General features: G+C 36.8%; 1 protein-coding gene across 1 annotated transcript; it reads left to right on the forward strand.

Moving 5' to 3' along the window:
• Nucleotides 1-4,504: 4,504 nt before the first annotated feature.
• On the forward strand, nt 4,505-8,011 carry LOC144974235 (uncharacterized). The gene is made up of 2 exons (XM_078917151.1): nt 4,505-4,702; nt 7,349-8,011. Exons 1-2 carry the CDS (start codon nt 4,621-4,623, stop codon nt 7,903-7,905), a joined length of 639 nt encoding a protein of 212 aa, XP_078773277.1. The 5' UTR covers nt 4,505-4,620; the 3' UTR covers nt 7,906-8,011.
• Nucleotides 8,012-18,975: the final 10,964 nt, after the last annotated feature.

An 18,975-nucleotide genomic window follows, 5' to 3' on the forward strand; every position in this document is an offset into this window, starting at 1 on the left:
CCACAAGCAATTCATCTTTGTGTAAAATGTTGACATCCAGGCACAAGCAAAGGATTATGCAATGAAGGTTGCACTCAAATTGTTATAAAGTACAATACACACTATTCAAGACGAATAATTAGAATATAACAGAAACAAAGAGATGATTTACAAGGAAAACCATATCATCTCCCAAAAAGGGTACTTTACATATGTCTGTTTCCGACTGCCCCCCCCCCCCCCCGCCCCTTCTAGCTAAGGATCCTGCCTGGACCAAAAAAAAAAACAGGAACGAAAAACAAAACATTGCCTATAACTTCCTATCCAGAGTATACTCAAAAGTTTATAAAGTACAATATAAAATAAAACTAACAAACAATAATAATAATAATAATAATGATAATAATACTAATAATAATAATAATAATAATAATAATAATAATAATAATAATAATAATAATAATAATAATAATAATAATAATGCTGAAAACGTATATAGCGCTATTAATCTGAGACACCAGACTCTAAGCGCTTAAATTACAAATTACTTTGGCTGAGACAAACTCATTCACACAAAAAAAAACACAAAAACAAGCCGGACGCCTATCTTGCTTCTCATATCATCTACGAAAATCGAAAGGATATTATGTTTTAAGCGAGCGTTTAAAACTAGACAAAGATTCGACTTCACGAATGCTCTGTGGTAAGGCGATTCAAACAGAGGGCCCGAAAGAGGAAAATGATATCATTCCAGCATTTTTGCATATTTGAGGTACAACTAATTTGGTGGAATCACTGGCAGAACATAAGGGGTGGGGATTTGAACATCTTTCAATTTGTTCCGAAAGGGTGGAAGGGCCAATACTCTCAAGACAATGATACAAAAAAAAACAAGCTTTGAATTTAATCCTTTTCTCAACAAACAGCCAATGTGGGTCATGAACCAGAGGTCCGGCAGAATCACACTTACGCTTCATGAATACTAGTCTGGCCTCGCTGTTCTGGACTATCTGAAGACGTCTCAGATTATATTGCCAAACGCCAAACAACAGAGGATTACAATAATCCAGTTTCGATAGCACAAGGACACAACCAGGTGTTTGGTCACATCCTCAGTTATAATCTATATAATGGAAGCAAACATTTGTAGTTGAAAAAAGGTAGATAATCTAAACAAATTATTAACCTGATGCTCCTTCGACAGTCCAGAGGTTAAGAATGTGCAAACATTTTTCACTTTGTCAACAATTTGAATGGAAGCACCCCCCAGCTTCATATTTGATGCACTTTTCCACTTCCTGTTCCCATTCATCCATTCCATGACACTTTGGATACACTTCTTACTAATGTCTGATATTCCTTGTTAACTTCTCGTATTGGCGACACAGAACAACTACGTGTAATCAGCGTATTGATGGTAAGACAGACCGAAACCTCTGATGGTTTTAGACAGAGGCCAACGTACAGAAGATAAGGAACGGTCCCCAAGTACTGAATCATGGGGAAACCCACAATTAAGATCCACCATAAACATATATTTACGATTAAACAAATGTGACCTAAACCAATCAAGTGCTGCACCAGACAAGCCATACGTAATTTCAAAAGGTTTGAGGCGAGGTTTATGGCCAATCGTGTCAAAAGCAGAAGATAGGACAAGCATTTAAACAACCCTAGCAAGTGCGGTTTCTTTCGAATAATGTTGCCTATAAGCCGAAGGAAATTTATCTTTAAGACAATTATTTTAAAGATGAGATACTGTTTCAAACAACCTGTTCCTAGATTTTAGAGAGAAAAGGAAGATTAGAGGCATGGCGATCGTTTTTAAGTTCTCTATCTGGACATGTTTTTTTTCAAATGGGGTTTGACATGAGCAACTTTGTAAATAACTGGTCCAGCCCCTCACTGCAACGAATTATTTACAATACATGTAAATGGTGTTTTTAGCATGGCAGTATTTACGGGGTCCAGATAAAAACCTTTAGTTAGAGACGACACAATGCAGTCACGGAAGTCAGACTCTGTGAACTTTGAAAAACTTGATAATGAATCACTATGAATCGTGTCCGAAATTAATTTATCCATTTTCAAGACAGGTGAAGAGAGAGAATGTTCACTGCCTGTACTTACATGATCTAATCTGTGGCCATGGTTCTTTATAGGGCCGCGTACAAGTTGGATAGAGTTGTCTGTATCAATAAGCTCTTAAAATACTTTAGATTCAAATTTTCCCCGAAATAATGAATGGTAAAATCGCCCATAAAATATTATATATATTGTATGTTGATTGAATAGACACAAATTCACAGAACTCTTATGAAAAATCAATTGTTAATAATATAAGTTTGTTGACTTTGTGGTAGACGGTAAATGCAGTGAAACTACTTTTTAAAATGATTTTCATGGATGGCTTATCCAGTGTACTCAAATCTTCTAAAACCGTCATGGTGGAATATATCTAATCAAAGAGTGACAAGTTGTAAATGATTGCAATTTCAACACCTTTCCTCATAATGCGTGGAGATGATTTAACACTAAAACCTTCGGGTGGAATTTTTTGATATTCAATTATGTCGAGTATATCTTGAGATTTATTACGGTGCGGTCCAAAATTTATTAATCCGATTTTTATACTGGGTAAGTGGGTTCAAAAGATATATATATATATATATATATATATATATATATATATATATATATATATATATATATATATATATAGATTGATTGATTGATCGTAGATAGAGATATATAGATAGATAGATACATATATAGAGGGATAGATCAAGAGAGAATGAGAGAGAGAGAGAGAGAGAGAGAGAGAGAGAGAGAGAGAGAGAGAGAGAAACTAAGAATCCCAACCAGTAGATGTTTGTCCAATCAAACCTACAAACTTGTGCTTTTATATAGCGCAATATCCACTAAAAGTGCTCAAATCATTATATAAAGGGTCCCTGGCCAACAGCAACGCGTAACATAATGGACGAGACATGGCGCATGTAAAGCGATATTTAATTATTTTTTTTTCTAACAGAGATAACACTTACCGATCAAGTACTCATTTTACACCCGAGTACGGTGAGAGAATGTGAGTAAAGAGCGTTTTCCAAGAACTCAACTATGCACGGAGGCTCGAACCCAGGATCTTCCGATCCTGAAGCGAGTGTCATACCACAAGACCATATTAGCCTAGTCGCAATCAAAATACGGGATTAGTGGTGATCCACAAGCTCACTCTGACTAAGATAGCTCGTTGTTTACAAATAAAAAACACGTGAAGTTGATGTTATTCCGTTCTGTCTTTGTTTCCCTGTGTTGTTGTTGTTTGGGAGGGGGGTGTTGGGGGGAGGGAATGTTGATATTTGATGGGGGTTTTTGTTTGTTTTGTTTTTTGGTGTTTTTTTTTTTTGTTGTTTGTTTTTATTTTTTTATTTTTTAAATTTATTTTTTTTTTGGGGGGGGGGGGGGGTTATTATGAACATAGTTAAAATCTAATCCGGGATTTTAAAATCTGAAATCTGAAAATTTCTTTCTTCTCATTTATATGGCCTTTGACCTTATATGCCTTTGACCTCAGCGACTCTTACAATGAAAAGTCATAACGTGTTATGGTTAAAAAGTTAAGGTTCTATATAGGACAATATTCACTAAACGTCCTCAAAGTGCTTTACCAACAACAGTACTTAATATGTACGACGTGACATGACGCCTGTCAGGCGATAATACATTATTTTCGGACAGAGACAACGCAGTTAACAGCCAGGTACTCATTTTACACATGAGCACGGTGAGAGAATGTGAGTAAAGAGCCTTTTTAAGGACTCAACTATACGCCGAGCGAGGCTCGAAGCCACACCTGCCGAAGTGAGTGTCATGCCACAAGACCAAATAGCTATATTGTCCAAACGGAATGATGATACCTATTAGGGCAACTACTCCATAAAACGACCTACCACTAGCCCGATTCCACAACTAGTAGCATTAACCTCCACCCGCAACCCCCCCCCCTCTCTCTCTCTCTCTCTCTCTCTCTCTCTCTCTCTCTCTCTCTCTCTCTCTCTTTCTCCCCCCCCCCCACATTATTCAACCTAATATTCAAGTTCAGTTGTCTGCGCTCTGTATCCAGTGGTATAATAGTTGCCAATTTGGCGTGTTTTGTGCCTATTTCCAACAAGTTGACGTTTTGAAAACCATTTTGGCATTTTAAAAATTGGTTTAATACTTTTTTCAACTAAATAAATTTCACTTATTTTATCGAAGAATTATTATTATTTTCATATAATATACAAAAAATTTACCTAAAACACTGGCAAGACGAAGTATTTTTAAAAATTTTTATTATAACAAGACACAAGGCAGAGGGATACACAAATTAAGATGTATTTTCACTTTGATGTGCAATTTACTAATAAAAAGTGATGACTGAAAAAGACTGGCAACTTTTCATGGTATCTAATTTAGGTCTAGCATTTCGCTGTGACCTTTAACACAGTTTTTGTCAAATTAATCTAATCATCATTGAGCACCATATTGGGCTGGATACCATATAACACATGCTCTCTCTATCATTTTTGAAAGTCGTGCTTTTGAAATAATTTCCGACGCAGTTCTGTCTATTCGTTTATTATTCCACATCTGAGAATGGCAAACAAAATAGCAATTCTAACATGTTTGATGTTTTTCATCGTCTTGGAACAAACTTGTGTCCATGCAGAAGAAGATTGTAAGTATTACATTATTTTTATTTCTTTTTTGAAAAATAATTTTAAATCATCGATATTTTTAAATCTTACCACTGAGTCAACTGGGGAAACTTGTCCCCCACTGATAAGTGCACATAATATGTGTAATATTGGTGCGGCTATGTGTTATGCCACTCACTTTCCGATCGGATGGTCCTGAGTTCGAGCCTCGCTCGGCGCATATTTGAATCCTTGGGAAAGGCTCTTTACTTGCATTCTCTCACCGTTCCCAGGTTTAAAATGAGTATCTGGCCTTTAAATGTGTTGTCTCTGTCCGAAAAATTGTAATATCGCCTAAAAGGCGTCATGTCACGTCCTACATGTTAAGTGTTGCTGTTGGTCAGAGGCCCCTTGTAAAGCGCGTTGAGCACGTGTAGTGGATATTGCGCTCAATTTAAAACATTCAAAAACTCTAGTAAGTCTGATAACCAAACTCCCCTGTGTCGTGTCCGTGGTCTCTCAACAGAGAGGGTGCAAGAATACCCCAAGGTCAACCCCGTCGCCCCTTATGGATCGCAGACTTGACGCATTCAACAGCTGGTGGTAGCGCTTAGGTGCATACCTCGCGGCAAAGGACAACCGGTGGACTATCACGTGACCATCCGGAAGGCCAGCCGATTTGCGGGCGCCTCAGAACGACCTGACGTTGTAAGCATAAAACAGAATGGCGATCCAATCCGGTGAGACAATGGCCTCCAACAACCTGGAATCCACACTACTATTGCATCATGATCAAGTCCACATACGAAACTCAATGGCGAAGCGGTCGGCTTAATTTCACTTCTAAATAGTCAAGTTAAAAATTAATGAAATTTGAGATTGGTTGCTGGATACTTTTTCAAAATATCTGACCATAACTTCATAAAAAAATCACCCGATTCACTTCAATAACAGATTAGAATGGTATGGTGAGCATATTCTTTCAGAAAATGCATAAGCCACTTAAAAAGACTAAACTACACCACCGGTCCCGGTGGTTAGCCATCGTTCCATCTGTCTGCGTGAGGCTAACGATACTCCAATGAGGCAGGTAGACAACGAATCTAGGGGAGGTGAACACAAGTGGAGAATAAACCTGGGACTGGGACTATGGGAGGTGGGTGCCAGTAGGGAGTGAACCCGGGAGAATGGCAGGTGGACAAAATTAGGGAATGTACCGGGGACTGTGGGAGGTGAACACCAGTGGGGTTTTAACCCGGGACTAGATGAACGTGAACATACGTGGAGAGTAAGCCTAGAACTATGGAATTTGGAATCCAGTGAGGATAAACCTGGAACTATGGGAGGTGGATACCAGTAGGGAGTGAACCCGGAGTATGGGAGGTGGACACGATTGGGGAGTGAACTAAAATCCACCAAAATCTACCGAAATCTACTGAAAAGCGCTCCAATGGGGAATGAACCAGACACAATGAGAGGTAGGACGCAATGGAGATTGAGCGAAAGATTATCACCTTACCAGTGTCCACCAATTCGTGGGTGTTCCGGTTCACTCACAACTGATGCCCACCACCCATAGTTTCTGGTTCTCTTACTATTGGTTCCTACCTCTCCTAGTTCCGGAATCAATCCCCACTGCTGACCATCTCCTACAGTCCCAGGTTCACTTCCCAAGGGTGTTAACCTCGGGTAGACTCCGGATCACTCTCCATTGGTGTCAAATTCCCCTAGTCCCCGGTTCATTCCCCACTGAGATCCACCTGCCACAGTCCCAAGTTCAATTCCCGATTGTGTCCACCTCTTATACTCCCGGGTTCACTCCCTACTCGTAGCCACCTTCCACAATCCCACGTTTATCCCCTACTTGTGTCCATCTCCCCTAGTCCAGGGTTCAATCCCCAATGGCATTGTGAAAAAACTGTTTGGTCAATTACCATCGGTATTCCAAATTCGTAACGTCACTCAAATTATAAGTCCCCATGAACAAATCCGGCCACCATATTTTATAACTGTGGAGGAATTTGTAATGTTCAGTGGGCACGGAACTTGGAAGGGACTATAGATCGTAATGCTCAAGTATTTTTTGACGTTTGATTTTCAATTATATTTATTACAAGTACAGTTTATAGTACGCAATTCTAGCATATCCACACACACAAAAATGATGACGTAATTTTAAATTTCTTTTGAGACATTCAAATAACAACAATTTTATCCGCAACAAAATGATGTAATTTGAGATATGTCTCGATGCTATCAAGTAATGATAATATTTCTAATCTATTCTTTTAATAATAGGGTAGGGGGTCAACATTGCCAAGTAAAGCCACTGTTACATTTTTATAATCGAGCACAGAATTACTGGCAAATCTAACAATACAATATAGAAGTATAAGAAGTTTAATTGATAACAGTCTGTTCCTAGCGCCTTTATGCCTTTGCAACTATTGCGGATTCTACACTAGTAATAGTAATAGTAATAATAATAATAATAATAATAATAATAATAATAATAATAATAATAATAATAATAATAATAATAATGATATTGATGATGATGATGATGATGATGATGATGATGATGATGATGATGATGATGATGATGATGATGATGATGATGATGTGGCTGTGGTTATCGTTACAATTATTATGACAATAAAAAATGTTCATATATTTCTATCTTTTAGATATGAGTCGGGAAAGAAATTATGTTCTGGAAATGTGCAAGAATCTTACCGAATCATGTCCCAGGGATGCAGGCTTGGAAGAGTTAACCATCTCTGATGTGTTCCTTATAATATCTATGAAAGACTGGACCCAGCTCGATCATTTCTGTTCTGGACTTGCGGGGTACCGGAAAATAACGCGGTGTATGGGAATCTGCGCCAAACAATTTAGATCGTCCAAATATGGCTACTTGTACAGCATGTGCATAGAGTCAACAATTCTCCAATGGGAAGATCAGTGTTGGAATGAGGGATTTCCCGAAATGGCAGAGAGGTGTTATAACTATCACTATCCCCAGCATCGCCTCGACGGACATTTCTACCCAACACCAATACGAGTTTACGACCGTCACACAATCGCTAGAGACTGTATGCCAGAGATAACAGATGCCCACTGTCTGTACCACACAAGCAACACCATACTTCAACTGATGCCTAAATACTATGATATATATCCATACCCCGATGGCTTTAACCACATCAACGACAAAGTTGGTTTTACTAGCTATACTCCATAGATAAATATTAATGTTACGACAGGATACGGATGAATGACTGCTTCCCTTATAACGCCGATTTTAACTATTCCAAATGAAAAAAATAAAGTTTTTCATCGCTAAGATACATGTGGAATTTAAAAATCATGACTTTTTATCTATTCCACTATTTTTTCTTTACTCTTATTATTCCTATATATGAAGGGATATCGCTCAAAATCAAAGGCCAGGCCTTATAGAATATTGTGTCGGCTGTTATTTAACCCCAATCGTAGGTCGTGTTTTTACGGTTAATTTTACGTCGGGTTGGGGACCTTTTATTACCCCATGACAATATAAAGTAAAATGAAAAAAAACTATCCCTATTCGTACGGGGAAGGGGGGGGGGAAGCTTTTGTTATCCCATGAAAATATATTGCTATATCCTTATCCGTACCCTCCGGGGACTAATTTTTCCCTATGGCATTCGACTATTGGCATAAAAGCTTATTCCTATTCGTACGTCGGAGATGAATTTGATACTCGCTGACGATCTTAAATAGTAAATAGTAAATTATGAATTTATATAGCGCCTAAACTTCCACGTTAATCGTGCTCTGTGGCGCTTTACATAATAAAAATAAAAATGTTTAAAAACAACACAATTGAAAATCACGACACTACATGATACATAATAAGCATGTATACAAAAAACAAAATCTAAGCTACATCCATTTCATGAAAAATAAGCCTCACGGAAAAACTCAGTCTTCAGACATTTCCTAAAAGCTGATAAATATTCACAGGACTTTGTCCGAGGACTAAGTGCGTTCCATAGGCGTGGCGCTTGGAATGAAAACGCTTTTTCACCAAAAGTGGATTTTGAGGTGGTAACTTTTAGAAGTTGGGACTGAGATGATCTTAAATTTCGAGTGGGTTCATACTTTTTAATCAATTCCTGCAAATATTCAGGTGCCAATCCATCCAGACATCTAAAAACATATCACAATATCTTAAATTCTATCCTATACTTCACAGGAAGCCAGCGCAATTCCTGGAGAACTGGTGTTATATGATCTCTTTTTTCGTTAATTTTATAAGTCTAGCCACTTTATTTTGATTTTTTGTAGTTGATGAATTAATTTACTTTGACAACCAATGAGAAGGGCATTGCAATAATCTAATCTGCTAGTAATAAAAGAATAAACAAGCATATTTGTAATATCTTCATCTATATAATGTCTGATTCATACATACGTACATACATACATACATACATACATACATACATACATACATACATACATACATACATACATACATACATACATACATACAAACATACATACATACATACATACATACATACATACATACATACATACATACATACATACATACGTACGTAATAATAATCTAATCTGCTAGTAATAAAAGAATAAACAAGCATATTTGTAATATCTTCATCTATATAATGTCTGATTCATACATACGTACATACATATATACATACATACATACATACATACATACATACATACATACATACATACATACATACATACATACATACATACATACATACATACATACATACATACATACATACATACATACATACATACATACATACATACATACATACATACATGTATGTATGTATGTATGTATGTATGTATGTATGTATGTATGTATGTATGTATGTATGTATGTATGTATGTATGTATGTATGTATGTACGTATGTATGAATCAGACATTATATAGATGAAGATATTACAAATATGCTTGTTTATTCTTTTATTACTAGCAGATTAGATTATTGCAATGCCCTTCTCATTGGTTGTCAAAGTAAATTAATTCATCAACTACAAAAAAATCAAAATAAAGCGGCTAGACTTATAAAATTAACGAAAAAAAGAGATCATATAACACCAGTATGTATGTATGTATGTATGTATGTATGTATGTATGTATGTATGTATGTATGTATGTATTTATGTATGTATGTATGTATGTAAGTATTTTTGTATGGGCATCAGTGGGGTTGAATCAGAGACAATGGGAGAATGGCACAAGTGGGGATTGAACCAGAGACAATGAGAGGTGCTCATCACTGGGGAGTGAACCAGAGACTATGGGACATCGGCAGCAGTGACGTTTGAACCAGAGACTATGGTAGGTGGACACCAGTGGGGAGTGAACCATATAATAATATCTGAGAGGAGCGCAAATGGGGTGTGAACCAGTGACTGTGGGTTGTGGACACCAATGGGGATTGAAATATGAACTAGAGGATGTGGACATAAGTGAGTAGTAATCCTGGGACTATAGAAGATGGACACGAGTGGGGAACCAGAGACTCAGAGATGTGGATACCAGCTTTGCAAGTGTGCTAGATATACTAATCAAGTTGCTCTCCCATATGTCACTTTTTAAATTTTTTGTTTGTTTTGTTTTGTTTTTTTTTTTATGAGATATAGCCACTCTAAAACAGGAATAAAGGAACTCCCTTACTTATTTTCCTATTTTGAGATATTGATGATTATTTCCCCTAAAATATCTCATTCGATCTGTATTTTATTATATTTAAACTTCAAAATTCACACCAATCCTGTGTTAATCGATGGTTAAAATAAAGTTTACAGTTCATTTTGGGTAGAAAATCTTTAAAAAAATAGAAATATCAGCTTAACGAGTTTTGGAAATGCAGCCTTCAATTGCTTTTGATTTATTTACAATCCAACATAAGGAAAGGGGGGGGGTGCAGATAGTATAATTTTTATTTCTTTTATTTGCCTTTTATTCTTTGTAGTTGAGTTAAGGTTTTCTTTGAGATTATTTAGGGTATGACGGCACTTGCGCCACATTTAGATCAATTCAGCGAGAGTTAAGAAGAAACCAAAGGGGATATAGCAAATAAAAATATTTTAAAACATTCTAGATTTACATTTATAAGCACACACGAATAGCAATACAATGGGGAATGTTACAAATGTAACATGAAGATTCCAAGAGCATATCTTTTTACTTAGTGTGATGTCATCTAAAAGTCTCATCCAGACACAAGCACGGCATTCCACAAAGAGGAATATGTTCTCCCCCCCCCCCCCCCTCAATCCCATCGAGAAAAATTGCGGACAATGGCACCTCAATCAAGGCCTTCATGGAGTACTTCTTCGAAGACCATAAAGGTGCTTCCAGATGAGAATATCATAATAAATATGGTCATATTTTGACTTTTATACATTCTGATCGCATGGTGTTGGCAAAACTTGAAGCTAGCATGAAGAATAGAGAGTACCGGCTTTCCTTTCTTTAGAACCAACCGGTTGGTTGCTAGGCGGATGTGACATCAGATTGTTGAGTCCTGATAGTGGGTATGCAGTCTCTCAACTACATTATAACCGAGCGACAGTTTCCTCCTGTTTACCAGTTCGGTCGAGAATAAATTCTGTCCCGCATTATTTGTTTCATTTAGCGATCCACCCGATTGAGTAACAACCCGGTTAACGTATTGCATAACAATAATCATCCGTCTTACAGGATGTGTTCTCAGTATGCTTTTATTCACTATAAACTATTTTTAAAAAGTAGTCCTTCAGAGCCATTAGGCTCATAGAGCCAGGAAAAATTTCGTGAAACGGAAAATAGCAATTACTTGCTATCCTTTGGTTAGGACGCTAGTCAATTGATAAGTATTTCCCGTCAGATCTAACAGACCCAGCTACACAAACACTGCTGGGTGAGCAGGGGGATCAGATAAAATCTCGACGGCACCCGAACTCGGTCCCTGTGCCTGTGAAGCGAGTGCTCTACAATCTGAGCTATCGGAGCCCAAAATATAAACTATGTCCATGGAATATTCAACACATTTCTGGCAATTTAGTATTCACACTTAGATGGCGCAAACAAAATGAATCGTGCTTTTATTATTGTTATTTTCCATCTCTTTGAAATGTTCAACTCTCTCCCGTGTTAAACTAATAGAATATTATATAAAATGTCAGTCAGAGAACTTTAGCACGATCGTCAGTTCATTTTGCCTTGTAATGCTTAAATAATTGTAAGAATAAAATACCATTGTCATTTCCCTTATACTTCTAAACGTTGGATATTGCGCTATAAGAACTGACTATCTATTTCACTATCACAATTTGGTAATTGAGTTTGCATATCGGTGTTGTGATAAATATGTTCACGGTCTCTCCTACTGATAAGGAGCATTAGGTTATATAATATATAGAAAAATAATACATTTGAAAGAGAGAAAAAAGAAGGGAATCCAACAACAACAAATAGTACTTCTATTACAACCAACGATGGTAGAGTAGAAGGGAAGATGAGCATCTTGGAGGTTTTATTTTTTCCTCTGTAGATTATCTTGAACCACTCTCCTCGACTTCTTGAGGTCATGGGTTCATGCACAAATTCCAGGAAGTTTGTAGTCAGTTTATTGTCATATTCTCAACATAAACATATTATAATATAGAGACGATTGAGATATTGACTAAGCTCCGATATTTTGGGTGAATATTAATTCAGAAAAGTAACTGGAGCAGGCACTTATGTTGATGACAACAAGAATAAATCAGAAGGTCTGAGGTTCAATCCCCAGTCGAGGTAGACTGATTTTTTGGGGATGTTTTTTTTTTCTTGTACTTTTTTTTCTTGCTTTGTCTGGCACCTTTCATACACACTTGTTCAGATATTTATCTTAAACCGGTGTCTGCTCCTTAATTTCTTAATTTGTTAGTTTTGAATACATTATTGTATATTGTACTTTGATTCAGAAAAGTAAGTGGCGTGACAGTAACCATACCCTCTTTCCCGGCCAGGCGAGTTGTCTTACCAGTAAGGTCGTGGGTTCGAACCCCCGTCTCCGCGAATATTGTTAATCTCTATTGTATTCTGTCACTTTTCTACTCACTTCATTTAAGGGTGGTGCATTGCTGTTAGTTGTTGCTCAATTTACTGAATAATAGAATCCAATTTAGTGACCTATACAATTTTGATGATTGCCGTATTTAGGACTAGACAAGAATTATTTTCATCATTAAGTACTGCCCAAGGAATTTACCCAATGGAAACCGTACGGTGCTCTTATTGGCTAACCAACCAGCGGCCTCGATGAGAAAAATATCCGCCATTTTGCTGTTGGCTGGGAATCGCGTTACTATAGTAAACAAGCGCTGATCGGCCGTTCATGAAAACCAGTTGCTGCTCGCTCGTTTAACTCAAAATTATTCAAAACGATCTCTCTAAAATGATATAAATGTGACTTCTTAAGGTTTTCTTCACGGTCAAAACCACACAACATTCTATTAATGATTACGTCCGGCAAAAAGGAATATTGACAGGTCGACCGAGAGGTGAACTCATCAGACGACAAACATCAATGCGAAGGGTAGAGAGAGAGTCAAACTATTGTTTGTCTTGCCCTGTTCTATATAGAGAAAAGGATAAATAGTATAGCCTCATGTGTGAGTGGTTGTGTGTCATAATCATTTTTTAAAAATTGTTTCTGTTGTCTATGTGTGTAGTGATGACGATCACATTCACTCCATCAGCGCGACGAAACTGCCCCCCCCCCTTTTTTTTTCACATACACGTAATTCACATGAGTAGAGTTGGACTCGATAGTTCAGTGGTTTAGCATTACAGTTAGAATTATCGTTTACCGGCATTTAAAGCTATTTTAGAGGGGGAAATTCCACATTTTACTGCTGCTGCTGCTGCTACTACTACTACTACTACTACTACTACTACTACTACTACTACTACTACTACTACTACTACTACTACTACTAGTAAAGTTATTGAGAGAAAAATCTTTATTTAGAATCCTTGAGCACAGGCGAGCCGCTGTGTGTGTGTGTGTGTGTGTGTGTGTGTGTGTGTGACGTGGCTGTAGTCTAATTTTATCAGAATTAGGAGGTCAAGGAGTTATCTCTTTGGATATTAAGTAGGATTATATTTTTTTCCGTATTAATATTAGTGTAGTGGAAATTACAATGAGATCGTATTATAAACAAAAGACTAAGAATAACATCAGATCGAGATGATTCTGATAGCAAAAAAGTAGGCTATATATGTGACATATTTAAATTCAGTCACCAAGCATGATAAAAACAAACAAAAAATCAACACAAATAATTTTAACCCTCTCCAGGCAAAAATTTGACGATAGCATTTAAATATTTTTTAGTCGACTAAAACATAGTTTACTTTACTAAGAACATGCACATTTTTATGTTGATAGCGGTTGACTGGTTGAAGATATTGTAATCCTGGATTAGGTCAAAAGAACAAAAGCAGAAGTAAAATAATCAATTTAAAAACAAAAAACAAAAAAAAACTGACAACTTGGAACAAAACAGCACCAATGTCTAACTCTGGGACTAACCTTTAGATAACAAGTTGTTGGTGATGTTTTCTGGTCAAGTCTTTACATGTGTTTAAAGAGTATTGTCTTAGTATGCTTTTGACGAACTGAGCATGTGTTGTTGAATATGTGTCTGTCTGTAAATAGTTTGCCGTGGTGATACAACATTGTTCTACAAAATATGGAACAAGCTTCTTTAATAATCTGTGTTACATGATTGTCCTCACTTTCAAAATGACTTTCCATGGCATGCTTATCTAAATCTGTAAAAATTGATGGCCCTAATCTTTCTGTTACTTTTATTATCACTTTACTTATTGTTGTGCTATTGACTGCTCTCAAAGGTCCCTCCTTGTGTGTAGTTAGAATTTCTCTCAAACAAAGGTCAGCTGCTGTAATAACTTTATAAAAATCTTCAGATGGATATAATAATCCCCCCCCCTGTCTTTTCTTTCGGTAAAACTAGATGATGATGGTTTGCTTGAATCAGGATTGTCTAATGAGGCTAAAAAATCTGAACAAACAGAACATTTGATTTTGTCTTGTAATTTCCTTGCGATAAATCCAGACATATAATACAAAACATCTGAATAGTACTCTGAGGGCTGGCAAAGGGTTTTCGTAAAGATCATAGTTTTTCTGTCCAATTCAGGTTGAAAAGAGTTTGTCGAATTGTCAACAGTAAAAGATGAATTTTCTTGGAAAAGCTTATTTTCGGGGGCAGGTAAGCAATTAGCATTTTTGGAACTCAGCACACCATTCTTCATCAAAAGAGACCTGAGGGCATATTTAAATTGAAGGACATTCGGGTTATTATTCCAGCCACCTCTTCTTCGTATCCTTGAAAACAATGTCTCCAAATGATCTTGAGAGAGTCTGTAAGTAAGTATGTATTTGTAGTTATTGGCCAAAAGTCTCCGAGATATCAATTCTATGGATGTCAGTGTTGCCAAAAATCCAATAAATCCAGTTTTCCTCTTTGATTGTAGTATTGGCTTGTTAGTAGTGCCACATAAAGATGATATATAATTTCTGGCAAAATGCATAAACTCTAACTTTTCCTCAAGATTTTCCTTTGTAATAGGGCTTTTAAATCCTTTTGTACAGAAACTACTGCTGTTGCATAAATCAAACAATTTATCAAATATACGAATAAATTTACAAGTCGCTTCACTTCCAGCAAATTCAGGCAAATTCAAGTCATCCCGAAGAAACGTAATGGCAGAAGCAACAGAAGAGCTTAAAGTTTGGGCAGCAAGAGAAACTTTCATTTTATTTTTCACATAATCAATATGTCTTCCTTTTAGCTTGTTGGCAAGGTTTAAATTACTTTCAAGCTGCAGCTTGTGAAGTGCAACAATATAAGACCAATCAATTCTCTCCTCTCCACGGCGCAAACATTTCAGGTCACCCAATGCATTTCTAACATTTTTTAACAAATGACAGGCATAAAAAATAAAGGGAATGGTTTTAGATGAATCCAAGGGGTGAGGAAACTCAGGATCAATGACATCTGAACTTATAGTGCATCCAATAGCAGTTGCAGTCGCTTGGTTAACATAAGCTCCATCACACACAACCCCTTGAACAGAGAAGCCTGCCTCAGACAGCCAAACTATCCCATCATTAATAATCCGTGCTTGCTGGGCTGCACTAATCTTATCAACAAGAAAATAGCCAATAGGGTGCTTAAAATATCGCTTTTGTCCAACGATGAGAAGAGTAAGACTTTCTGAAGCTAATGTGTCTGGTGATGCAACTTGAAGATTACCATGGTTCACATAGCCAGCATAGGTCTGGGATGCAGGGTCAAACACAACTTGCTTCCGAATGGACATCGAATCAAACATAAGGCAAACATCCTTCATCAAACCATCCTTTTTAAGTTGAGCTTGCAAGGTATTAAAAACATCTGTAATAAATCGTGGGGAGACATTGTGGGATGCAGACCACCTACGAATGGTATCCGCATGAGGCAAATGCAAATACTTTCTCACATAATTATAAGCCTGAGCACTATAGAAGTGCAAGGAAACAGCAAAGGATTTTAATTCCTCAGAAAACGCATATTATTTTTGGACATATGGGCAGCTTTTAATTCATTTTCAATTAAAGTGAGGGTTTCCGCAGCAAAATTTTCTTTTAGGATGTCAACATTTTCTTCTTTCAACAACTTTTTCTTCTTCAAATCTTCCAAAAGGAATGAAATTTTTACATCTCGACGGGCCAACTTCTTCCTCATGCTACTGAGTTGTTGTTTTTGATGAAGCATCTTTTCTTGGCAAACAAGCAACTTATTTTGGGTTTCTTCTAAGTGGCTTTCAACTGAAGAATAGGCATAATTATGTTCATCAACTTTAGGGGTCTTACTGGGTGTAGCATCTTCAAATGGAGAATTGGGAGCAGCTCGTTTTCGAGGGGATGATCTTGTCTTTTTAATGGCAGGAGACGGTTTATGTTGGGGATAATTTGGAAATACAGATGGGACAGCATTCTCTCTCAATTTTTTTTGGTCTAAGCCGAGATAATAATCTTCTAATAAAAAATGGACACTACAGACCCTATCATTTTTTGTAGGTCTCCACTCTGACCCATCTACATTCTTCCTGCTGATTTTAGTAATCCACTTGGACAACAACTCAGGCTTCTTCCATGGAAAGCTGAAAATAAGTGAGGCATTCTAACTAGGACTATCTTGACAATTGGTGTACTATAGTGAAAAACAATCTATCCAGTTGAATTATTTTTTACTGGCAAGGGAAAGACTCCATGGAAAGTAAAGCAATTAGACGTCTAGTACTATACTTATATAATAATAATAATAATAATAATAATACACATTTATATAGCGCTCATTCTCGTGTAAAACACAAGCTCTGGGCACTTTACAATATAAATATCAATTTTAAGTGAAAAAATAAAATAAAATAAAATAATAACAACAATAACAATTCATAGCCAAATCAAGGATTCATATAGAGTCAAGAAAAACAAATACAGTAAAAATGTGTCTTGAGATTCTTTTTAAAAGTAGGTAAAGACTTGCACTCCCTCAGACCACGTGGTAGTTCATTCCAAATCTTGGGGCCGAAACAAGCAAACGATCTATCACCAAATTTTGTTCTTGATCTTTTTTCCGAAATTTTCGTTTGGTCATTACATGATCTTAAAGTGTAATTTTCAAATTTACACATGACCACGTGATCTGTGAGATATGCCGGTGCTATACCAGCCAAACACTTATAAACAAGACACGCTGCTTTGTAATATGTGCGCTTTTCAATGGGCAACCAGTGGAGAGAGGCCAACAAAGGGGTTGCATGATCAAATTTTTTTTTTGCCAAAAACTAATCTTGCTGCACTGTTTTGCAGTAGTTGCAATTGTTTAATAGAAGCCTGAGGCAAGTTGACAAGCAGCGAGTTACAATAGTCTAGTTTCGAAAAAATGAGGGAAACAACCAATGTTTTACATGTTCCAATTGCAATATACTGACGGATCGAACTGATTTTTTTCAATTGAAAGTATAAAGATTTACAGAGAGCAGAAATGTGAGCTGACATTTTCATTTCTGAATCAAAATAGACACCCAAATTTTTCACAGTCTTTGAAACTTTGATCTTTTCACCCCCAATCAACACCTCAAGACCATCATTCACCTTCAACTGCCCTCTATTTCCCACAATCATCACTTCTGTTTTTGACTCATTCATTTTCAACTTGTTTGCATCCATCCACTCTTTCACATCCGTCACACATTCTTCCACACGTTTCACAATATTTTCGAGATTTTTAGTTTTATCAGTAGCATAAAGTTGCGTATCATCTGCATAGAGATGATAGCGCAGCCCATGACCAGTGATGACATTAGATAATGGAGAAGTATACAAAACAAAAAGAATTGGACCCAAAACAGAGCCTTGAGGAACACCAAAAGACAATGTATGTTGACGAGAAAGTTTATCTAAAATCATAACCTGTTGCTTTCTGCCATCTAAATAAGATTCAAACCACTGCAAGACAGTCCCAGACAAGCCAAAGGTTATATTAAGTCGTTTAATGAGAATACCGTGATCAATAGTATCAAACGCCGCCGAAAGGTCTAACAATGTCAGAAGAGAAACAGAACCTTTAACTAAAACATCAAGCAAATCACTCGCAACACAGCACAGAGCAGTTTCTGTGCTGTGGTAAGAACGATAAGCTGACTGAAATTTTTCCCATAGATTGTTTTCATGGAGATGTTGTGAAAGACGTCTGAGTACAACTTTTTCAAGGATTTTAGAAAGAAATGGCAGATTTGAGACGGGACGGTAGTTACTAAGGTCATTTACATTGAGATTTTGCTTTTTTATGAGAGGCTTTACAATTGCATGTTTATAGATATCTGGGACTTGTCCTGAAATAAGTGACTGATTTATAATATAAGTTATGCAAGGTAACAATTCAGGAAGACATAATTTCAAAATATTAGTTGGTAAAGGATCTAAATCACATGACTTCGAGGAAGATGAAAAAATTATTTTAGAAATTTCTTCTTCAGTTGTTTCTTTAAAACAAGAGAATCCCTGTGAACCCGAAAAAGGGTGGTAATTTATATCTTAATTTTGCACGAGGTCCAAATTGTTCCGAATTTTCGATATTTTTCCCGAAAAGAAATCTGAAAATGCATCCGGCTGCTTTTCTACCGGGATATTAGTGGGTAGACACATGCCCTTTTCTTCCCCTAAA

The sequence above is a fragment of the Berghia stephanieae genome, chromosome 5, assembly GCF_034508935.2.
Source record: "Berghia stephanieae isolate SIO BIC M18660-M18661 chromosome 5, UCSD_Bste_1.3, whole genome shotgun sequence".
Classification (NCBI taxonomy): domain Eukaryota; kingdom Metazoa; phylum Mollusca; class Gastropoda; order Nudibranchia; family Aeolidiidae; genus Berghia; species Berghia stephanieae.